This window comes from Mirounga leonina, unplaced genomic scaffold, assembly GCF_011800145.1.
Source record: "Mirounga leonina isolate KUSES-001 unplaced genomic scaffold, KU_Mleo_1.0 Mir_166, whole genome shotgun sequence".
In the NCBI taxonomy this organism is placed as follows: domain Eukaryota; kingdom Metazoa; phylum Chordata; class Mammalia; order Carnivora; family Phocidae; genus Mirounga; species Mirounga leonina.
In genome coordinates, this window is record NW_023270418.1 from 30,799,295 (window position 1) to 30,822,679 (window position 23,385).

The following is a 23,385-nucleotide window of genomic DNA, read 5'->3' on the forward strand; positions in this document are numbered from 1 at the left end:
GGCCCCAGTGCCCCCTGGGTGCTGGGCTCTGAGGTGCTACACCTCATTCCAGGAGCTCTGGGGGCCGGGTGCAAACAGCCCCCTGTGCCCCAGACTAGTCTCTGAAGAGGGGCCTTTTGCCCAGGATTCTGGCCAGCTAGGGAGGCAGGGAGGAGGAAGGGATAGGAGGGCCGGCCCTCAGGAGGGTGGCCACATCTGAACCTAGAAGACCCCCTCCCAACTATAAAGCACAGACCAAGGACAGGAGCTCTGAAGCAGCAGGGGGGCAGACACCTGCTGAGGGCCCCTCCTTCAAGCCTCAGATGGGCAGCCATTTCCTAGGGCAGCACCCCCATGCTGAGGTTTCCTGGGGCAGCACCCCCATGCTGAGAGTGCGGGCCTTGGCTGAAAGGGGCAGAGCAGGCCAGCAGCGCCTCTCAGCCACATTCCGTAAGAACTCAGAAGTTGTGTTTTCTTTCTCTAACAGCTTGAACAAGCACGCTCTACCTCTTGGGTGACCCCTGGAAATTAGCTGTCCCAAGCCTTCAAGGCCCTGGGCTGGAGTGACCTCGTTGGACCTTCAGTGTGGGGTTCTCAAACCTGAGTCTTTGGCACAGACTTTGGGGACACAGCGAGCTTTTCCTCCCCCCGCCCCTTTAAGATTTTGTCAGAGAGAGCGAGCACAAGCAGAGGGAGCAGCAGGCAGAGGGAGAGGGAGAAGCAGGCTCCCTGCCAAGCAGGGAGCCGGACATGGGGCTCCATCCCAGGACCCTGGGATCATGACCTGAGCCGAAGGCTGACCCTTAACGACTGAGCCACCCAGGCGCCCCTCGAGCTTTTCCTTTTTAAAGGCTGCTTTCGAGAGTTCTGGAGTCGGGCAGACTGGGTTTGAGTCTCCCAGCTCTCCCGAGTCTCCGCTTCCGGGCTGCAAAATGGGAAAAAGTGACCTTCTAGGTTTTGGAGGTCAAGGCAAACCTTCTGAGTGGTAACGGGAGAGCTGAGCCGGTGGGCCCCCCACTAGCTGGGCCACTGGCCATCAGGCCGGACGCCTGCCACACGAGCTGCAGCCCACAACCCGGCCCTCCAAAGCCACGGGCACCTCTTTGTGCTCTGCCATTTGCCACACACGGGCCGGCCTGGCCGGTCTCCACCCAGACTGCACCTCGAGGGCGCATCAGCTTCCGATTTGCCACCCTCCCCTCCCCTTCACTCCGCTGGAACCAACAGTCCCCCTGACCCTCGCTGGCCCCACCCTTCCCGATTGTGTTTTCGTCAGTGCTGGTGTGCCGCCGGGCCAGGCTCCAGGTCACCCTGCGGCTAGCGTGGAGCACGGTGCACCCTTGTCTACTTGACCCCTCCCGGTGCCCCCCATCTGCCCACGGCCAGGGATGGGCCCAGGTTGGAGAAGCTGTGAAGGTGGCAGAATGCGGGTACCTTCTCCCCCAGCCCCTGGGGGGCCAGCCTAGCCTGTCACCAGAAGTTCTCCTGACTTCACCCCTTCCCACCCCCGCAGAAGGCAGCAGCTGCCGCCGAGCTGAGCATCGCGGGGCGGGGACCACCACCGCCCCCCGGCAGGCTTGCCCATCGGTCTCTGCGGGCACCTCGGCCCTCCAGATGCTCTGCCAGCATCCCAGCAGGCGCCGGGCGGGACAGGCCCCTGGAAGAGACAACTAAGCACCGAGAGCTTCAGCGCAATTAAACTTTTTTTTTAATGCAAGAAAAAAAAGTGGTGTTTGGTTGCTTTTTCCTCCCACACGCAAGTGGGGAGGAGCCAGGACACCTCACAGTGACTTCCCCACCAGGAGGCTGCCTCCGCCCTCACCTAATACTGCACACAATGGTGGGCCGAAGCCAGCTGCAGGTAACACGCAGGTAACACAGACCTCGCAGGGGCCCGGGGAGCAGCCCTGGAGGGCGGGGGGCGGTGGTGCCAGAAGAGGTCCACCGGAGTCCCTGAGACCTACCCTGGGAGTGCCTGGTGGCAAGCGTGCTCCCCACGCCGCGGTTCCAGCAAGGGCCGGTGAGTGGAGTGCGTCCCGGCCCCCGGAGGTTGTGCTGGGAGAGCCCGGCCGAGGCAAAGCTGATGAGGCGGCCTGCCCTGGCTGCTCGCTGCCTCCAGTCCCTCGTTCCTCAGCCTGGAGGGAGGTTATTCGAAGGACATCCAAGACATCTGCTGCCCCACTCTGCTCGATGGGAGGAGAGAGCTTCCATGGAGAATGAACGGAGGTACGAGGAGAAGGGTCGGGGTTGTCCCTGATCTCTGCTGTCTGGACACTAGGCCCAGGCTGGAGCACCAAGCCAGGCCAGACTCATGAGGGCCCACCACCCATCCAAGGTGGGGGAGGAGGTACACCAGAATGTTCCAGGAGATTGAAAGGGAGAAGCAGGAAACACAAAACCTGGGGTCCTCGACAGGGTGTGCTCTGCACATCCAACAGGTCCTGGGTGGAGCTGCCCCCTAGCTGGAGTGTGAGAAAGGAGACAAAAATCACAGCTTCTGAACAAGAGGTTGGGAAGTTACTGGAAAATTCGGTCAAGTATGAAAGGTGTCACTTTACAGAATAAAACTAGCTTGTATGTTTTTCTGGGAGACGTTCTCGCATCCCTCCTCATCCCTTGGACCTCATAAAAAAGGGAGTTGGGCTTGCTTCTGTGACTGTCAAGCTGGGGGAGGGGGTGCGATGTGAAAGCAAAGAGCAGGGCCGTGCATGGGGGCCACCGGGGAGGGCAAGGCAGAAGGCACCAGAACCAGCTTAATCCAGGAGCGTGGGGAGGGGGCAGAGCTGGACAGGGAAGGAGCCACTGGGTCAGTGAAGCAGTACTCAGCTTAGAAACAAACTGGAATCCTGGGGTTCCTGTCTACACACGGCACCTGCCAGCGGGTCGGGGCTGAGCCAGGGTGGGCACGTGCTGTAGAGCAGAGCTGGGCGGGGGGGGGGGGGGGGGGACAGGGGCTCATGTGCGTGGGGCTGTCAAATGGAGGAGGCAAGAAAGAACGCTGCCTCTAACGTTATATATTAAAAATATCCATAGTTCTTGTGCACAAAATTCCATCATTCACATACAAGTATCACCCGCCTCCCTGCTGGGCCTGCGAACAGCCTGAAAAGAAAGATGGTGGTTTTCCTTTCTGAGAGCTGAGGAAACTCTGCTCAGTCTTTCCAGCCCCTCGCCTCCCCCCGGTGGGCCTGGCCGGGTGGTCACTCGTGCCTCCGCTTGGAGGGTGGGATCAGGTGCGGGGGCAGGTCGGCGGGCAGCTCGTGGCCCTCCAGCTTGACTTTGATGAGGTGGTTGGCCAGGGCAAACTCCTCGTCATCCAGCAGCCCATCCTTGTCCACATCGGCCAGCTTCCAGATCTTCCCCAGCACTGTGTTGGGCAGCTTGGACTTCACCATCTCCTTCTTGGCGTTGGCGCCCGTGATCTTGCCGTTGACGGGCGACAGTGTGTAGAAGATCTCATCGTAGGTGGGCTTGTCCTTGCCCACCACCCACTCCACATCGTCGATGCCCTCGCCGGCCCCCTCGCCGTAGCCGTGCCCAAAGGGCCCGTTCATGGTGCCGTCGAAGGCACCGCCCTTCACGGCCTGGGAGGGCATCAGGGACTCCTCCTGGCGCACCATCACCATCAGCCGGGCGATGTCGTTGGCCAGCATGTCGTCCACTGTGTCCAGCAGCTTAGGCTTCAAGGCCTGGAACTTGCTGAAGTCCTGAGTCTGCAGGAGCTCCTGTGGTGGGCAAGGGAGGGGGAAGGGCTGGGTCAGGTGTCCATGGACTCCAGGCAGAGTGCCCGGAGCAGGGGTCCCGAGCCACAGAGCCGGCCCCAGGTCACGCCCCCACCGAGGCTTGCCCCTTGGCCTTGGCTCCCCAGTCTGTTTAGTGGAGGTGGGAACAGTTCCTTCCCTGAAGGGCTGGGGAGGGGATGAGCCAGGATGGTCCTGGAGGGCCTGGCGCCCCGCCCTTTCCCCACCCCTGGGGGTGAGTCACCGCATTCCCCTCTGCGGTGTCACGGCCACTAAACTCAGGGACTCCCAGCTTGGAGGCCCCGTCCCAGGGAGGGCAGCGAGCGGGGGACAGCCATACCTGCATCTTGCGGAGGTTCGGGAAGTCCCCGGGGGAGATCTGATGCTCCCGCTCGATCTTCTGATAGATCTCTCCCAAGTTGTTCACCAGCTCCTTCTTTTTGCTCTCTTTCCCGAACACGTTGGGCATCTCCTTCTTGAGGGAGCTGATGATGTAAGCGTGCACCTGGAGAACAGGAAGGGGCACCGTGTAGGCAGGGGGCCTGCGCCAGGCTGCCCCAAAAGGCCAGGACCGGGACCGTCACTGGGGACCGCCCAAAGCAGTCCGGGACCCGTGCTCTCTGGGGCCCCGGGTGCACCCCCAGCTTCCTGTCCCGCGGCGGAGATGCGGAGCCCGCCATCCCACATGCGCACACGGTGGCCGCGGACGTCGAGTTCTCAAAACCCCAACACGGCCCGAGTTCTGCTCAGTGTATCACCCGGAGAACTTGGCGTGAGTAAGGATTAGGAAAACCACATGAGGCTTCACCCAGATGTTCTGAAGTTTATCTGAGCTCAGTATTACTTCGGTGTTTGCCAGCGAAGGGCGGCACACCCTTCACTTCCCCACGGCGGGCTGGTAACCCTCCAAGGCCCTCAGAGCCCTCCGCCTCGCCAAGTAACGTCCGGGCGGGAAGGGCCGCAGCCGGCCAGCCGCCCCCCCCCCCCCCCCCCCCCACTGCCAGCTCTGCGCCATCGAAGCCCCGCCCCCGGCCTGACCCTGTGTGCGAACGGCCCGAGGGCAGCAGGCCTGTCACAGAGCGAGGCAGCCGCCGCTCCGCCCGTCACGGCCCGTGTAGGTTGGCCTTTGCAGGTTGGCACAGAAGGCCGTTCGCTCCAGGAAAAGGAAACAGCCTGGAGCCGCAGGTGCAACACGAGATCGGAGGCCCCGGGGTTTTCCAGGCGTGGTGACTCAGGGTGCCCGGAGGCGGTGACACACCATTTCTGCAGATGAACGGGGAGCCCTCCCTTGGTGCTGTCCCGGAAGGAGGCTTTGAGAGGGCACAGGCGGCCCTGCCGGGGGAGGGGGGGTGCTGGCCAAGGAGGGAACAGCGCTGCCCTTCCCTGCAGCCTAGAACCGGGAGGCCAGGAGCCAGTGATGCGGGTTTTCTCACGGGGTCCCTTCTCAGAACCAGCTCCCTGCACTGGGAAGCTTCCAGAAGTGAGAGAGGAGCAAGACCCCAGAGCAGATTCTGCAACCTCACTGTGCATACAGATCCCCAGGCGGTTCAGGTGTGCGGGGTGGGGCCCGAGGGCTCGTGCTTCTAGCACACTCCAGTATGGTCCACGAGCGCTCTGGTAACCAGTGTGGAGACGCAGACTGGTGGTAGAAGAGGAGGGGTCAGTTTTTTTTACTCAAGACGGTGAGCACCAAAAGGCTACCTGACTCCAGACCTCGAGACGGTGTGGGGCGGCCTGAGCTGCTGTGCGTGGCCCACAGCGGACTCTCAAAAGCTGGAGCTACGCGGCTGGCTCCCGGAGGCAGGAGCGCGGGCCGCGGGGCTCCTCCTGGCTCTCCCCGGCGGGGGGCCTGCCACCTGCAGAGGAGGCACCACTCCTCAGGCCTTTACTTGGGAGCATGCCTTCGCCGAAGCCCTAGCCCCCCCGACACCCCTACCCTCTGCGGCCACTTCGTCAGAGGAGCGGCGATGCATGGGGTCCCCGCTGAAGCCGAGCTCTGAGCCCCACGGATCCATGATCCGTGCATGTGCACGGTGGCGGCCCGTGGACTTTTCCAGGCAGGCTCAGGATATGCAGCTGTGTTCAATCGGGGGGTGTTCTGGCCCTCTGTGTCTGAGGGGCCCGCTGGGGGCATCAGCCTTCTCTCCCAGCCCCAGCCATGCCAGGGTCTCCCTGAAGTACGTGGCCCGGAGCTGAGATTCCAAGCTCTTGAGCGATCCAGACGCCGCCAACAGGTGCCAGAGGGAGGGGCCGGATGCTTTACGAGACCTCTGGGGGCTGAGGCCGCCCAGGGTTCTCCCTCGGCCCACAGGCTTGCGCCCCATCTCTCCACTAGCTCCTTCCTGTCCTGGCTTATGCGTCAGCACCCACCCGAGGCCTCCCAGTCGCCTGCTTCTGCGGCATCCCACGAGAGGACAAAAAACCGTGCCTGACTTCCCTTTACATGTTCCACTTCCCGGTACGACCGGTGCGCGCTGGAAGGGCAGGGACTGTGCGTGTCAGTCCCCTTGTGTCCCCAGCACCCCGCACACGCGGAGTGCTCAATCAACAGGCCTGGGAGGGGAAGCCGATGAGGACTGGAGCTGCACCCCCACTGGCTCCCCACTTCCCAGGCCGCCCCTTGGCCCAGTGTTCCCTTCCCGCTTAACATCTACATGCATCAAGAAGACTCAGTTGAGAAAGGGCCACACCCATGGGCGCACAGAGGACCCGTCTAGACACAGGGCAACGTAGGTGTGGCTGTAGGTCTGCGGGGATGGGTCTCAGGCACCCCAAAAGCCATGGCAGACCAATCCTGGGGCCCCAAGTGCCAGTCCCAGCCCCCATGGGCCCCCCCCAGCAGGGGGCCCTGCCCCCACCCCCAGTCTACCTTGGCCAGCCGTGCCCGCTTGATCAGGTCATTGAGCTTCCTGAGGGCAGCGTTTCGGGGCAGAGACTGGATGTCTTTGAAGAGGTCCTGCTCCTCTGCCTCAAAAAGCTTGCGATTGTCAGGGATGAGGAGCGGGTGGGACCAGAAGGAGCCGATGTATACCCTGACCACCTCGGGGGTGTTGATGATCTTCCCCAGGGACCACATGAGAGCCCCGTAGACCCGCATCAGCTGCTGGGTCTCGATCTGGTCAGCTTTGTTCAGCACCACGCGGATCTTGTCCTCGTGGTTCTTGAGGGCCTTGATGACCTCGGAGAACTCGTCAGAGATGTCCAGCTTGTGGGCGTCGAAGAGCAGGATGATGCGGTCGACCCGCTCGGCGAACCACTCCAGGACGGCAGCGAAGTCATAACCTGCAGGAAGAGCGGGGTGAGCTCGGGGGCACCGGAGCCAGGCTGCTCTGAGAGCTCTCCTCCCTGATCCGACCTCGGACTTCTCAGCCTGGTGTCATTTAAATTTCCACCATGTCCTCACAGGGCCAGCACTGCACCCCGAGGACAGGGGCGTCAGGTCCCCCCTATTTCTGTACCCACCCGATACCCTCGCCCAGCAGCACCTGGCACAGAGAGGTGAGCCACAGATAAATAATGCAAGAGAAGTGACAAAATCCAGGGGTGCCTGGATGGCTTAGTCCATTAAGCGTCTGCCTGAGGCTCAGGTTATGATCCTGGGGTCCTGGGATTGAGCCCCGTGTTGGGCTCCCGCCTCAGCGGGGAGTCCGCTTCTCCCTCCTCCTCTACCGCCCCCGGCCCCCCTCATCCTCGCTCTCTCAAATAAATAAATAAAATCTTAAAAAAAAAAAAAAAAAGAAGTCACAAAATCTGGGCTCTAAAGTGGCTCAGACCGGGGCAAAAGTGAGGAGGGGGAGCCCAGCAGTGTGGTGAGAAGAACAGAGACTCGGGGGCTGCCGATGCCGGCTGGATGCCCTTACACGACAAGGACAGTAAGGAACAGCTGGGACACCTGCAGCTGCTACTCGTGGGGTGCTCATGCTGGGCCCCCCTTCTCCAGGAACCTCACTTATTCTCCACAACAGGGGTTGGCAAACTGCAGCTGGCCCATCACCTGTTCCGTAAATAAGAGTTGTTTGTTTTTTTTTTTTAAAGATTTTATTTATTTATTTGACAGAGAGAGACACAGCGAGAGAGGGAACACAAGCAGGGGGAGTGGGAGAGGGGGAAGCAGGCTTCCCACTGAGCAGGGAGCCCAATGCGGGGCTCGATCCCAGGACCCTGGGATCATGACCTGAGCCCAAGGCAGACGCTTAAGGACTGAGCCACCCAGGCACCCCCCCCCCCCACCGTAAGTAAGAGTTTTAGCGGGACACGGCCACGCTCCTCCGCACCGTCTGTGGCCACTCTTGTCCACAGCAGCAGAGTTCAGCCATGGCAGAGACCACAGGCCTGCAGGCCAAAAACACTAACTCTGACCCTTCCGAAAAATTTCGCTGACCACTGCTCTACGACAGGCCTACGAAATGCTACACACCGCATCCCCTCTCTAGGCCTTAAATGCGTCTCTAAAACGAGGTGGCTGGACTAGATCACGTCCAGCTCTCAAGTCTAGGCTACGCGGTCTCCCAGCGTCCAGTGGAGGCCCCTTGCGGGGCGGGGCCGTCGGCAGCAGAGACCGCTCACCGTAGCTCTTCCCTTGACAACAACGGTCTAGTTCTGGCTGAACTCTGGGCCCCCCAGTTTAAGACCGCATTTTCTAGCCTCTCCTGCGGCAGAAATGAACAAGGTCTATGAGACCTTTGTCCTTTTCTCCCTTCCTGAGGAATGGAATGCAGATGTGATAGCAGGGGCTGGAGCAACCACCTTGAATTCAGAGATGAAAGCCGAACGTTCAGGATGGCCTGGATTGTTATTTTCCACATGAACTAGCTGATATCTGGTTTAAGCCAGTGGATTTTGGGGTCTCTCCGACAGCAGTTTAACCTAAATCCTATTTCACAGTCACGCCTCTTTAAAATGTTTCCACTTCTTCCACTGCCCCCAGAAGAAGTGAAGGTTCTATTTCTCATCTTTTATTTATTTTTAAGATTTCATTTACTTGAGATAGAGAGTGAGCGAGACAGAGAGCACAAGCCAGAGGGAGAAGCAGACTCCCCGCTGAGCAGGGAGCCCGATACCGGGCTCCATCCCAGGACCCTGGGATCATGATCCGAGTTGAAGGCAGACGCTTGACCTACTGAGCCACCCAGGCGCCCCTATTTCTCATCTTTTAGGAGCAAAGATGAGATGTAGGAAGACCAGGTGACAACAGTGGCCTAAAAGTCTTTGGGAAGCTTGGGTCGAAGCCCCCGAGCTACCATTTCCTCTCCGGCTGATTCTGGGCAAGCCTCCTTGTCCCTGGGCTCCTCCTTGTTCTTCACCTGCTCCCCACAGGCCACCTCAAATACAGGCCGGGCCTCCTAAGAAGTACCAAATACACCCCAGAGTGCAGTCAGGCTCTGAAAGTAAGCCGGAGAAGCTGCTCTCATAGAGAAGAGCCCGAGACCCTGCCCAGAAACGGGCCCACCAATCTCCTCGTCCTGACAGCCTGCTCCTGGCTAGCATCCCTTGTAAAACATGCTCGCGACCCTCTGACCAAACTGGGATTTGGCCACGCATTATCCAGACTGCCAGGTTACAGAAAAGTAGCAGGTAGAGGGAGAGAACAAAGAAAACAGACAGAGTGAACTACGGCGCCGTGTGGGGGGGGGGGGGGGGCCCTCCCCGCCCCTCCGGTAAGGAGCCTGCTGAGTGGGTCATCAGAGTGGAATTCGGCTGCTCCTGCTCCTGCCAAGCCTCCCGGACTGAAGGCAAGTCAGCAGCTGGGCTCCCCAAGAGGCTACCTCCACTCAGGCCAGAGCCAGGCCCCCATCGCAAGGCTCTAAGATAAACAGTTAACACTGGGGGTGTGCCGAGGGGTGAAGGTCTGCTTGGCGGGATAAACATTCTGGCCGCCAGGCCCCCCAGGTTCAAGTGCGCTTCAGAGCTGTGTGTGCGCCCGAAGCCACAGCATTCCAAGCCTCTCCCCGAACTTAAGCACTCAGAAAGAACACAGGCTCTTAAATAAGACAGCCCTGGATCCGACTCCAGGCGCCGGCCGCTGACGGCGATCTGACCTGAAGTTCCGAACTCCTGAGTTACCATTTCTTCATCTGTAAAATTCCAAAAACAACTCCTCCTCCTCTGACCGTAGCGGGGATTAGATCAGGTAACACACAGGGCTCCCAGAACAGGCCCCACAGGCAGGAGGGGCCGAGGGGCTGGGGACAGCAGAACCGGTCAGGAACTGAGAGCCGCCGAATTTCAGCCTGGTTCTGAGACCAGCGGCCAGCTCTCGTCCTTGGGGTGAGACACCGGAACCTCAGGAAAACCCCAGATTCACTGTTTCTGTTGACTTAGCACAGCAGCCTCGCGACGCAGCAACGGGCAGTCTGTTCCCCCCACAGCACGCCCGGGAGACAGGGCGCTCTGATCAGAGGCAGCCCCTCAACCAGCCGGAGTCTCTAATGGGGGCGGGGAGATGGAGCAGGGGGGGCGGGGGCAGTAAGGTCCCGGTGAATCTGAACTTGAGCCTGGGCAGGGCAGCCATCGGCCTTCCCTAGGCCCAGGCAGAGGGTTGGAAACAGCCAGACCACCCACCACCCAACTATCGGTGCTCAGAGAGTGGGAGACAGCCTGGAGCCAGCACCAAAGGCCGCTGGGTGCAGAGGACATGGCCACCCCCACCCCCGGCCCCGAGAGCCACGGGATGGCGTGCCCAGAGAGACGCCCCCAGCAGAAACCCAGGACGGGAGGGCCGAGGAGCAGGCGAGGGAAGTGGGCAGGTAGCCTTTTATGGCTGCCCCTGGGAGCGGCAGGTCAGCCCTGGAAAAGCAAGGCCTCAGGACTGAATGACGGCTCCCTCTCAGCAAGAATGAGGCCCAACTCGTCCCTCGTCACACTGCCTGTCCTCAGACCGCCGCATGCTGACGGAGCACAGATTCGCAGAGCTGGGGAGGCAGTGATGCCGGATGCGAGGTGCCTGGAATGGGAATGGGGGCTCCCGGATGGGCTGGGCTCCAGCCCAAGTTCGCTTTGGCCCCGCAGTCAGGACAGCGCACAGGGAGCTGAGCTCACCCCCCAGGCTCCACCCAAAGTGGCCTCGTGCCCCCTCCCGCGCTGGTGGGGACCCAGGACGACTCCCGGAAAGACAGAGGGGAGGAGGGGGAGGAGCCACCGCAGCAGAGCCGAGAACCCCAAGTGCCCCCTCCTGCCCCGCCCGCAAACCCAGTTACCCGCCAACCCCTCAAGTTGGAGCCAACAGAGCTCTAAGTCCATTTTTTTTGCAGGTAAATGAAATTTCCTGTTTATTATGAAAAACGCTCTCACTTTTGGGGAGGGAGACGTGGTGCTGGCCAAGTACGTCCACGGGTCACTAAAAGGGTCACGGCACGGGCGCTATGATGTCATCACAGGCGTATGACCGCGCAGGCCCACCCGGCCCCCATCTGTCCACCAAACCCTCACTCTGGCCCGAGAGATGGGGTCTCGAAAGACACCGAGGGCTGGACCTGCAGCAGCAGCAGCGAAGCCTCAATCGAGTCCGTGCACCTGGCAGGGCGGCCGCGGCCACCACTCAGCCCGGAGCGGGGCGGCAGGGGACAAGTGTGCCAGCGCCCCCAACCCTCAGCACTGCCCAAGGCGGTGAGCCTCCAGCTTTCGGGACACACGAGGGGTCTGCCTCGGTGCCAGGATGTGTCTGGCCACTGAATTCTGGGACTTTGGGGAGATTATAAAATAAGCCAGGCACAAAAGGACCGATGCTGCACGATGCCACGCATCCCAAGTCCACAGAGACAGAAAGGAGAGCGGTGGGAACCAGGGGCTGCGGGGGGGGCGGGGAATAGGAAAACGAGTGGTTAATGGGGTTACAGTTTCCATTTGGAAGATGGAAAAGGTCTACGGCCATACCACCCTGAACGCGCCCGATCTCGTCTGATCTCGGAAGCTAAGCAGGGTCGGGCCTGGTTAGTACTTGGATGGAAGATGGAAAAGTCTGAAAGGTGGACGGTGGGGACAGTCACACAACAACACGAAATGTACCTGATGCCACCAAACCGTGCACGTAGAAGGGTTACCGTGGTAAATCTCAGCGCACACGCATGCACAGTCGTGGGGACTGGGAAAGGGGGGACAAAGAAGAGTCGCTTGTATGCTCAGGGCCACCCAGCTGAGGGCTGGGCTTGGCCTCGGGAAGTAAGCACACGGGGCCACGTGGACAGGAGGTCTCTGCTCTGTTCCCACCCAGCCTCGTCTGGGCCGCTCAGGCTCCTCACCAGTCGTCAGTCCTGACAAGAGTCCCGCTCCCCACCACAGGCAGAGAGGCGGAAGAGAGGAAGTTGTCACAGGTCCTCACCCTCTCCTGACACCCTCCAAACACAGGTAGTTCCAGCAGCTGGTGGAAAAGCTGCTTCATACGTTCCAAGTTTCTAGAACATCAACAATAGAGGGCTTGTCTGCAATCGACTTTTGTTTCCTGCCATTCAAGCTGTGTGGGCCTTGGTATTTCTTGCCGTGGCTCCCACCATACACGTTTCCAACCGGTGCCGCGCCCGGGAGAGGGGGGCACAGGATGGCAGGACGAAGATTAAGGAGCCGAGAGAGGACCGACATGGGTGCCGAGCTTCCTCGGGCGGGCACACTCTTCAGGGAAGGACTTCCTTGGGGTGGCTCAGTGGCGAGGAGAAAGGGGCCTCCCCACTCCTAGGTATTTACCCAAGGGAAATTAAGAAACTGAAGTCCACACTGTACACAAATGTTTGTAGGAGCTTTATTCAAAATTGCCCCAATTTGGAAACCCAAAGGCTCTTCAGCAGGTGAATGGGTAAGACATGAGGGTACACACACGGGATGGGAGGAATGATGGGTCGATGGTCATGCTCTCGAATACATGATGAACGCCCCCAAGCACACACTAAGTGGAGGAGGGCAGGCACGGAAGACTCGTATGGACATTCTGGAGAAGGCAAAACCTCAGGGCTAAGTATCAGGTCTGAGTTGCCAGGGACTGGAGGGGACTACGAAGGGGAACAGAGAACTTTCCAGGCTGATGGAAAGACTAGATTTGATCCTGGCGGTGGTGGTTACGCAGCTGCTTCCTTGAGCCGTGCGCCTAACAAGGGCGAAGACCTCTGCAAATGTGACCGGGAAATGGACAAAGGGCAGGGAGGGACAGATGGACTCCGGAATGAGGCCAGCACTTGAATCGGAGCCCTCTCCTCGTCAACCAGCTGCGCGACCCCAGCAGCCACGGCCCCTGTCCAAGCCTGTCTCTTCGTCTGTGACGGCAGGGTGTTAAGTCCCTGATGCGCCGGGCTGCTGTGGGCAGCAAGGGAGTGCCTGGCACACCGTAAGCACTTGGTAAATGTTTGCTCTTATTTACACACAGGAATTGTATTTCGGGCTCAAGGAGCGCAGATTCTGAGTGGTGTGTAGGCGACGACCACATCTCACGCTCAAAGAATGCCTCGTACCACCAAATATAAATGGAACGTTCGCAGGCGCTCACACAGCTGCTCGAGCCGGGAACGCACAGGGGCCGGGCGCGGGCTGGTACCAGTCCTCCGCGGGCAGCGGCCCACGCCCCTCGGCAGAGCGCCGCGTTCCCACCAAACGCTCGGGCCAAAAGCTGTCCAGGGGACCGGGGGCGGGGCGGGGGGGGCATGGCGGGGGTGAGAGGGAGGCTTGGAGGAGGCTGGGTGCCCCGGGAAGGGAGACTCCGGCTGACTCAGTGTTCCCCTAGCCTCTGGCCTCCTCGGGATGTTAGTCAGAAAAAGGTCTTTCTAATCAGTCTGGGAATCCCTGGATTTTTGGGTGTCTATTTGTGATTAGCTGGCATTGGCTGAACATGTCACTGAGCACTAGGTGCTAGGGCAAGGGGTTAGCACATGGGCTGCAGTAACTCCCTAGGGTCCCTGGCTCCTAAAGTACTGCGCTGGGGCCTGAACCTTCTGTCATCATCTGTACTGTGGGCGCTGGGAATCCAAGAGGGACGCAGCACGTGGCCTAGCCCAAGGCCTGCAGGCAACCTCATGGAGCCTTCTATGGGCTGCAGAAAACCCTGACCTGGATGGAGGGCTCTTAGGGGTGGGGCAGCTCTGGAGGTCGTCAGCACAGGGCTCAGCAGGAAGGGAGGGCTGCCCACAGCGCGGCCCCAGCTCGGAGTCAGAGGACTCCGTTCTGCACCTGGAAGGCCCTACCTGCCTAATGGGATGACTTCCAAGCTTGGAGGGAGCCTGGGAACCAGGGACAGTCAGCAGGAGGGCAAATGAGAAGCTAGGGGACCAGCCAGCCTCGACCAGGGGTCCTACACCCATCCACGGAGGGTCTGGAGTGGAGGGAGCGATTTCTGGCTAGAGGCAGAGAACAGGGAAAAGGAAGAAGATGCCAGCAGGGTTGTTCCAAGCCCTGGACCTCAGGTCCATCTGTGAACTGAGTCTGATTTCAGGGCGGGAGAGAAGGCGAAGGCCTGTCAGGAGAGCGCAGAAGCCCAGCACGGTCACCACCCGAGGGTCAAAGACTCGCCCGGTATGCGCTGTCAGCGCTCCCGGGAGCCGAGCCGAGCGTCCGCTCTCAGCAACCGGGTGGCAGGAGCACAGCTAGCCCGGGCGGCAAGCCTCGGCCTCTTCGTCTGCAGAGCAGCAGCGTCCTCCCAGGGGCAGCTGAGGGGCGCCGGCTCCCGAGGCGAGGACGCAGATGGTCTGCAGAAAGCCGGGCACAAGGCCGGCGGGGCGTCGGTCTCCAAACCCAAGTTTAAGGAACGCTTCCCTGCTGACGCGACTCGCGTGGGGGAAACCAAGGCGCAGAGGTACGGCCAGCTCGCAGCCGCGTGGTGACGATGGCAGGGAGAGCCCCGGCCAGGGCCCTGAGCCCCACGCTGGGACCTCCACCTGAGCGTGCCTGCCCCCCGGGGACCCGCTGTGGGAAATCTCTGCTCCGGCTCGGGACTGCGCAGGCGGCAGCCTGGGAGCCAAGGGCGCCCGCCCCACCAGGCCCCGGATGCCCTTTGGAACGCTCTTTATCAGTCACATGGCACTCAAGAACGAATGCTGTCCCCACAGATCACCCTTCTCTGCTGATACAGGAGAACGTTTATCTTTAAAGTCACTCAGATTAGCACAACGGGGAAGTGCACCCTGAGACCCCCACGGAGGCCCCTTCTCTTTCCCGGAGTAATTCTCAGGGGTCTCTCGCAGAGCCTGCCCTATATCCTGACTGCTCTGGGCCTGCACGGCCCCTACGTTATCTTTCCAGACAATATTTCCTGCACACGTAAGGGACCATGGGGAAAAGGGGAAGAAGCCAGGAGGGGCCTGGCAGATAGGCTGGGAAATGGATGTAAACCTAATTAACAACTCTAATGCACAGGCAACCTCCAGAAGAACCCTCTGTTCCCAGGGAACGAGATCGGCAGGCCGCAGAAGCGCACGCTGCGTGCCCAGGACCCGTGTTTTCTGCTGGCCCTATCTCGCTGAGAGGGAAACACCTGCTCTCCATGCTGTCAGCAAAGGGAGCAGACGGGAGAGCTGGCCGGGGAGGCTGGAACGCACGGCCCTCCTCTGACTTCCTCTGCTGGACAGGGCAACACGGGACCTTTGCGAGGACTGGTGGGCGGGGCCTCCAAGCAGACGGCCACTCCTTCCCCACCTCCCTTGAAGACCACAGCCAACAGAGCGGAGAGGTACTGCGCGATGGTCTCTCTCCGGCTGATAAACGCTGACACCAAACATACTGCAGAGCAAATCCCAACTTGGTAACTTTTAGTAAAATACTTTAAACTGAGAGACCTAGGGTCCCAGGGGGAAAGAAACTGTCTACTAAAATCAGTTTGATCTCGCTATTTCACAGAAGGAAGCCCTCCCCCAATCAGAGCAATGCCCTTATCTTTAAGCCCCACTCCTCCTTCCTGCCCACGATAGGGTGGGGGAGGCCTTGTGTCGCCCCAGGACAGAGAGGGGCCAGTCTCACACCTGGAGGGGGGCAGAGGCAACCAGGGGTGAGCCTGGTGTCTCTTGCGGGCCTCCTCCTCTGAGTATCTGCCACCTGCGTGGACAACCTGAAGGCCAGGACTGCCTCGCAGACCACATCCCCCACTGGCACAGCCGAAGTGCACCCCGGGTGCCAATCCACCGCCTGGACAGCCCAGGGAGGTGCCGCGGGGGTGCCCGTCCCAGAGAGAGCAGGTCTGGACATCACTGCCCACCTTTTTGCCAACCAGGAAAGGAGGCGGCGGCGGGGTGGAGCGGGGGACATCCCAGCAGACAGGGCCAGGCTACCCAAAGCAGCAAGACCTATACTCCCAACCCGTCAGCCCACTAGGCTCTCCAGACCCAGGCTGACGTGTCAAAGACATGCCTCCCAGCAGGGGACCCCACAGCACTGGTAGAAAACAGTGGTTACGGGGGTCACAAGGGCCCTACGCCCTTTCCCTCAAATGCCTTAACTCCCAGCTCTGAAGGCCACAGTGAGCACAGCCTGCTGAGATGGTAAGCCTCTCCTGGTGAGCTCTTGTCCCTATCCGAAGATGTGTACACATCAACTGACCCCAAGGCTGGGAGCATTGTGCACACCCCAGAGATGGCTTAGTTCTCTAGCCCATGGCCCCAGTCAGAAGCAGCCCCCCTGCCTACTCTTCCAGATCATTACGAAGATAACACCGCAGAGCCTCGAAGAAAGTCCCTCTAGGATAACTCAGGCCTGGAAGTAAACAGAGAATAAATCCCCCCTTGTGGGTCTTTTAAATGCTAACCAGACATTTTCTTAAAACCAGCTTGGAACAACAAGAGCAGTAAGGAAAAACAACCTCGCCTTTTTATTTTTAAAGTTGTTTTTTTTTTTAAAGATTTTATTTATTTATTTGAGAGAGTGAGCGAGAGAGAGCGAGAGCACGAGCGGGGGGCGGTGGGTAACGGAGGGAGAAGCAGACTCCCCGCTGAGCAGGGAACCCAAGGCGGGACTCAATCCTGGGACCCCGGGATCATGACCTGAGCTAAAGGTAGACGCTTAACCGCAGGTGCCCCTCTTTTTTTATTTATTTAAGTAATCTCTGTACCCAACGTGGGACTCGAACCCACAACCCTGAGAGCAAGAGTTGCATGCCCCTCCAACTGAGCCAGCCAGGCGCCCCTAGCCCTTGCCTTTTTAGAAGGGGTCCCAAAGCTGCTCCCTTGAACTCCTAGGACTGTCTTTATCACTGGGGTGCGGAGCCTAAGAGCTTAAACGAGACAGAGAGAGAGCAGTTTCAGGGTGCTCTGATGCAAGCCCTTCCTGGCAGGGGCCCAGAGCCTGAGAAAAAAGAGAAGCAAGGTTTCTCGGCACCAAGAACGGGGTTCCCACCCCTTTAAGCCACAGCAGACATAAACATCTCCCAAATACCAGGTCGTTAGCTTCAAATGCAAAGCTGGCCAATGCTGGGCAGCCCAGAGGGAAAGGGGCACGGGAAAGACTTGCAAGTTAATGATACACAAACCCGGCCCCTTCTCAACCCCTGTCTGAGTGTGGTCCTACTTCATTTTCACATCTGCAGCTGCAGGCTCCCCTCCTGGCCTGCCCTCCCGCTCCTGCCAGGAAGCATTCAGGCCCCAAGGCTCCCCGCCCCTCCACAAAATGGAACAGCAGCAGAAATATAACCCAGTTCAGGCTCGTCCTGAACGAGATCTTCGGAGTCCAGACAGCAGTTGACACAACCGGGGGCCTGGTGCACCAACACTCGGCGCGAAAACCTTCCAGGCCCCGGGAAGGCTGCCGATTACCAACCCGAAGCAAGCTGAAACACCTTTCCAGGAGCCCCTAAACACTTAACAAATTTCTGCAGCTTCTCCTTCCAGCTGGCTTGTTCGGGTCCAGTGTTCCCTCACAGACCTGCTGGGCTTGCCAGGAATTTAGATGGCGTCGGGAGGCAAAGCTTTTACACACCAAGTAGGGTGAGGGCGCCCCAGGGGAACAGCAATGCTGGCCGAGGTACCCGGAGCCCAGACACGGAGTGACTTCCCGTGACCTCACAGCCAGCCCCAGGTGCCATCTCGCCCGCTTGCCCCGGGGGGTGGAAAGCACGAGAGCCACGCAAAATAGGCTGTGCTCCCCCCCGGACAGCTCTTAGTACCCTCGGCACAGGGAGCCAAGGGAGAGAGCAACTCCTGCCCCCCTGGGGCTCAGCGCGCTGGGCAGACACGGGCCAATGTAAGATGGGTTCTCACTTGGGCTGGGAGGGACCTCAGGGACAGCATGTGGTCCGCGTCACAGACCGCAGAGGGAAGGCGCCCTGGGCTGTGTCAGAGCCTGTTTACCTCTGCTGATGCGCTGTTTCTCTCCAGACAGGATCCCAGGAGTGTCGATGATGCTTATGCTGTCCAGGACCGGGTTGGGCAGCTGGGCACACATGAACCTGCACAGGAGCAAAAGCCGGAGGGGAGACGTCAAGACTCAGCCCTCGCAGCTCTAGAAGCGACAGGGGGCTTTCTGTGTACTCTCCTCTCCACCTCTGCCTTCCTTTCCCAAAGCAAGGCATTTACAGGAGGTTTTCTAGTGTTTCCAGGGGTGGCCCCTGAACTCTGTAGTGTCTTTTTTTTTTTAATATTATTTTATTTTATTTATTTGAGAGAGAGAGAGGAGCACGAGCAGGGGGGAGGAGCAGAGGAAGAGGGAGAAGCAGACTCCCTGCTGAGCTGGGAGCCCGAGGCAGGGCCTGATCCCAGGACCCTGGGATCATGACCTGAGCCAAAGGCAGACGCTTAACTGACTGAGCCACCCAGGCGCCCCTGAACTCCGTACTGTCTTAACTGGGAATCCAACCATGGGCTCAAACTGGCTTGCATCAGCATTTCCCTCACATTAGCTTTTCCCCCAGAGTTCAAGAGTTCAACTTTCAAGTTGCTGATATGCTAGTGAAAACTGCACGAGATAGGCCACCGGTCAACTCCAGAAGGGAAACAGAAAGATGACACTGGGACTTAGCTAAATTTCCACACACTGAAGGTGGGGAGAGGCTTTCCTGCTGCTGCTGGGACCAGCCCATCCCTCCCACCCAGCTGCCTGGATGAAGGGACAGCAGGGGGCGGCCAGTACAAGCTGGGGGACACGTGGGTTGGTTGGCGGGGCCGGGAGTACAGACATCATTCTCCGAAAGCCGGAGCAGGCCGAGGAAGAACAAATGAAGCCACAGAGGGGCCGGCAACTCCCGAGCGAGGGCTTAGCCATGTGTGCCTGAGTTCCCACTGAGCGTGGAACAGCCCAGAACAGCAAGGGGCTGTCCCAACTGATAGCAGAAATTCTTTACTGGACACAGAAAAGGCTCCTTTAAAAACTTCTCTGAAAAAGACACTGTGAGCAAAGAAAATACTGACCCTCTGTCTGTAGGATGCAGGCTTAAAGCTGCCTTTCCAACTGTGGGGAGGGATCTGAGCTGTAAGGTTCTCCTTTTGGCCCTACCCACCCCCGCAGCTTCCCCCCAAGTGACCAGTGGCCAGGCCCGGGGCAGCTGGCCCGGGTGAGGGGTGTTGCCTGCAAGCACAACGGGGCAAAACCGGCTGACCCGCAGACCTTGGACCCGGTCCTCACTGTTGCCCTGACCGTCGTGCGCCAGACCTGGGGCTCCTGCTAGGGAAGGGTCACAGAGGGAAGACCAACTCAAAAGAACCTGAAGTACAGCTGGCTCTGAAAAATAACAGTACATAAAACCGCCCTGTAAAGGAGACCCGCGAGTAAGACAACATCGGTAAGACCCAGAAATGAGATGCCCCGCGGAGTCCTGGGAGCTTGGCGGGGGAGACAAGGAAGGGGGCAAGCCGCTTCATTTCCCACCACCAAGGGCGCACTGACTGCCTCTCGCCCCGCAAGCGGTTTTCACAGGCTGCTCTTAGGACAACCTGACTGTAGTCTGTCTTGGTCTGCTCCATTGGATTTTAGTCTTAGAGCAGCCACTTAAGAGTAAAAAGGGCAGAAAGTCAAGTTCATGGCTCAATGGGTCTCTTTAAGCTGCCCGGAGAGGCTGTGTCAGCCAGAGAAGAGCCCCCTTTGTACGCCCTGGCTAGCCGGCCGGCACTCTGCGCACTCCACAGGCTGACACAGCTCGGGGCCCTGCTCCAGGGCAAAGCCGTGCCCTCCCTGACCCTCGGCTGATAAGACCCCTTTTGGCTATTAGTGATCGAGAACCCTCTGGAGATGAAGTGGCAAGAGGGAAATAAGGGCTGCCTGGCTGGCTCAGTCAGTAGAGCGTGCGACTCTTGATCTCAGGGTCATGGGTTCAAGCCCCATGTTGGGTGTGGAGCCTACTTAAAAAAAAAGAAAAAATAATAAATAGAAGTGTGGGTCTTGAATCCTGTGGCACCAACATCATCAGAGTGTCTGTCTTGGACCCAGCATCCCTGACCTGCGCTTTTTTCCGGGCAGAACCCACAGTAGGTGGTAAATGGAGGCATCAAGGCAGTCAGCCAGCGAGCACTGCATTAAGCTGCCCTGGTGAGCTCAACAAAGAGCACAGCCCTCCAAGCTCGGGCTTCCTGAACCACCAAGATGACGTCTATGATCCCCTCCGACTCTGAAACTTTAGGTCTCCAAATTCAGAAACACGTTGAGTACCCTGTTTCTCCTTTCAAAAGCAGTCTGCTCTCACAGTTAGAAGCAGAGGCCCGAGGACAGAAGGTGTACCTATCCCTCCTTCTAGCTTCCCAAAGTTCTGTGTGAAAGGCAAGACCTAATAATGGTTGGAATTCCCAGCACAGCAGCCAAACTGCACACAGGATCCTCTGGGGCCCACCAGCTAAGAGTCTGGGCCAATCGCCCGTGTATGGGCACGATAATTCCGAGACACAGGTATTCTCTGGAGGAGGGCTCAAGGCGAAGAGGGTCATGCCTCGCACACGAAGGGCTTTATTCAGCTCCAGCCATGACACACCAACGCCATCAACCGTAAAACAGGAGGCCGGGTTTAAATGCCCAAAAGGGGCAAAAAACCATAACAGGAGTCTGCCTGTCTTCTCTGTTAAAAGTCAGCTCTGTGCACAGAGGTAGGCTGGCCACTGGCCTGGATCAGGAGCAAGCTGGTTCACCCTGTGTGGCTGGACAGTGTCGGGAAAGGAATGTGATCATACAGGGCGGAGACCTGGAAGGCAAGAGTCAAGGATTCTTTCCTAGGTCATCCTTGACACAGACTTTGAAAGGCATGTGAAGGGGCGCCTGGGCGGCTCAGGCATTAAGCGTCTGTCTTCGGCTCAGGTCATGATCCCAGGGTCCTGGGATCGAGCCCCAGCCCCGCATCGAGCCCCAGCCCCGCATCATACTCCCTGCTCAGCGAGAAGCCTGCTCCTCCCTCTCCCACTCCCCCTGCTTGTGTTCCCTCTCTCGCTGTGTCTCTCTCTGTCAAATAAATAAATAAAAAATCTTAAAAAAAAAAAAAAAAAGGCATGTGGAGTCACTCCTTGCATGGGGGCTGGCTGGAAAGGCAGATCTGTGAAGTCCTTTGGTATGTCCCTGGGGGTAGGGGTGGGGACAGGGATTTTAGAACCACTGAAAAGCACCTTTGAGCTCCTTTAGAGAAGAGTGAACTTGACGCCATAGAAAGACCAATGTTTTTCATTCCCAGCATCATGAGGGTTAGAGTCTTGGAGCATGACCCCGATCACGAGGAGGCAGATTTCACCCATGTAACTGGGGAAACTGAGGCCCAAGCAGGTTAAGGAACCTCTTCGTGAGGGAGTCAGGGCCCAGATCTTCCAGGCCTCCCAGTGCTACAGATTGAGGCTATTTCCCGAAATCCCTAAGGAGTACAGACCCTTTCGAGCTGACCCCCGGGGAGAAATGTTCACACTCCGTCTGCTACCCCGTCGGCTGCCCCCAAACTCAGCAGGCCACAGCAGATCCTCCTTGTCCCTCCCACACAAACCCAGCGGTCCCGGGGGAAGCACAGCACAGCAGCAAAGGGAATGACGAAAAGTTTCACATATTTTTCCATGACACTTAGGCAGCAGCCACTTGAAGGGAGGGGGGAAGGGGCTGGTTTGAATGAATTCGGTGCATCCAGTCTGGGACTACACTGGGATGAGGTGGAGACAGGAATCTCTCACCTTCCCAACGCTGACCCCGGTTCTGAGGGAAGTGGGGCTGGGATCTGCTGGAAGGTTTGGGAGTTAAACTGATAACCTGGAAAATTCTGGGGGTGACGGGGCGGGGGAGGGGGCGGCGATACCCACCCCCCAGACCTCCGGGTGGGCCGAAGCGGCAGGGGCCCTTGTCCCAGGGAGCGGTCGCCGAGGGGCTCGCTGGGGCCTCGGAGACAAAGGACGATGAGGGAGGCGGGGCCGGGCCGCCGCCACGGTAGGGTCGGGACCCGAGTGCGGCCCCGGGGGTCCCCCTCCGCCCCCCTCCTCCGGGCAAGGGGCGGGTACCTGTTGAGGAAGGCGTTGCCGAAGGCGTTGAGCTTGCGGAAGGGGCGCCGCGGGTCGACTACAAGCGCGTTGCCCGGCACCACGCCCTCGGTGGGGCCGTGCATGACCGCGATGAAAGAGTCGGTGGTGGGCTCGGGCCCGATGCGCATTCCTGGGAAGTCCTGCTCGATCAGGTGCCGGATGAAGGTGGTCTTGCCCGTGCTGTACTGGCCCACGAGGAGCACCATGGGCTTGTTGTCGAAGTCAGCGTCCTCCAGCGCGGGCGAGTGGAACTCGTGGAAGCGGTAGTGCTCCTCCAGGGGCAGCAGCTTCTGCGCGTACAGCTGCCGCAGCCCCTCGGCCACCGTCTGGAAGAGCTCCGGCTCCTTCTTGCGGCGGGCATCTTTGCTGACCCAGCTGAACATGCTGCCGCGGACGGGGCTGGCTGCTGCGGGGCAGAGCGGCGGCTAAGAGCAGGGCGAGGGCGCGGAGCCGAGGCGGGGCCCGGCCGGCCGGCGGAGGGGCAGCGGGGCAAGGGGGCGGGGAGCGGCCCGCACTGCGCAGGCGCACGGCACGGCCCGCGGGGCGCCCTCCGCGGAGTGGAGCGCGCGCCTCGCCGTGCGGCCTTTATAGGGCCGGGCCCCGCGTTCGGTCGCGCGCGTGCGCGTGCCGCCGCCGCCGCCGCCGCCGCCGCCGCGCCGGGCCGCGGGGAGAAGGGCAGGGGAGGAAGGAGCCCCACCCGCGAACTCCGCGCCACGTCCTCCCCTCCCCTGCCTCCCATTGGCCGATTCCAAATATCGCGAGCGCCGCTCGCCCTGCTCCCCGCCCCCGGCCCGGGTGCCGTGGCAACCGCACCTGTTTTCGCCCCTCCCTTGGCGGGGCAGCGCGCGCAAGTGCTGCGGTTGGGAAGGCGAAAAGCGAGGGTCGGGCGCGGAGAGGTCCCGGAGCCTAGTGCCTTCCAACATCCGCGAGACGCCCAGTTAGACACCCGGCTCCCCGGCCGCGCGCCCCACCCGCAGCTCCCCCACGAACGGTGCTCCCTCCCCCGCTGGCTCGGGATTCCCCGGAAGTATCGGCGGACCCCCGGGGCGGCGGGGGGGGCCTCGCGCCTCCCGTCCGAGCTGCGCTTCCTTGCCGCCTCCTCGCCCCTGCTTTCCTGATACTACTTCCTACCCCTCTTCGTTATCTGCTTTGGGAGAGGGCGAGACAGAGTAGAGGAGGCTGAGGGAGTAGAACATCCGAGGCCGGCTGGTGACTGGGGAAAGAAGAATGGGGAGGGAGTGAGAGGTCCTTGGGGAAAATCTGACCAGCAGCAAGAGGCCTGAGCTCCCCGCAGGCCGGTGGGG

General features: G+C 59.9%; 1 protein-coding gene across 1 annotated transcript; it reads right to left on the reverse strand.

Annotated features, from left to right (window-relative positions):
- Positions 1 to 2,956: 2,956 nt before the first annotated feature.
- On the reverse strand, positions 2,957 to 22,589 carry EHD1 (EH domain containing 1). The gene is made up of 5 exons (XM_035013168.1): positions 22,061 to 22,589; positions 17,966 to 18,063; positions 6,589 to 7,001; positions 4,060 to 4,224; positions 2,957 to 3,704 (listed from the first exon to the last, which is right to left on the reverse strand). Exons 1-5 carry the CDS (start codon positions 22,462 to 22,464, stop codon positions 3,180 to 3,182), a joined length of 1,605 nt encoding a protein of 534 aa, XP_034869059.1. The 5' UTR covers positions 22,465 to 22,589; the 3' UTR covers positions 2,957 to 3,179.
- Between the last annotated feature and the right edge of the window lie 796 nt (positions 22,590 to 23,385).

Coding starts and splice junctions, on each gene's coding strand:
- EHD1 (XM_035013168.1), bottom strand. CDS start 22,464: ATGTTCAGCTGGGTCAGCAAAGATGCCCGCCGCAAGAAGGAGCCGGAG. Junction 7,002..17,965: donor GAAACAGCGCATCAGCAGAG/GTAAACAGGCTC, acceptor CTCTTCCTGCAG/GTTATGACTTCGCTGCCGTC. Junction 4,225..6,588: donor AGCGGGCACGGCTGGCCAAG/GTAGACTGGGGG, acceptor CCTGTTCTCCAG/GTGCACGCTTACATCATCAG.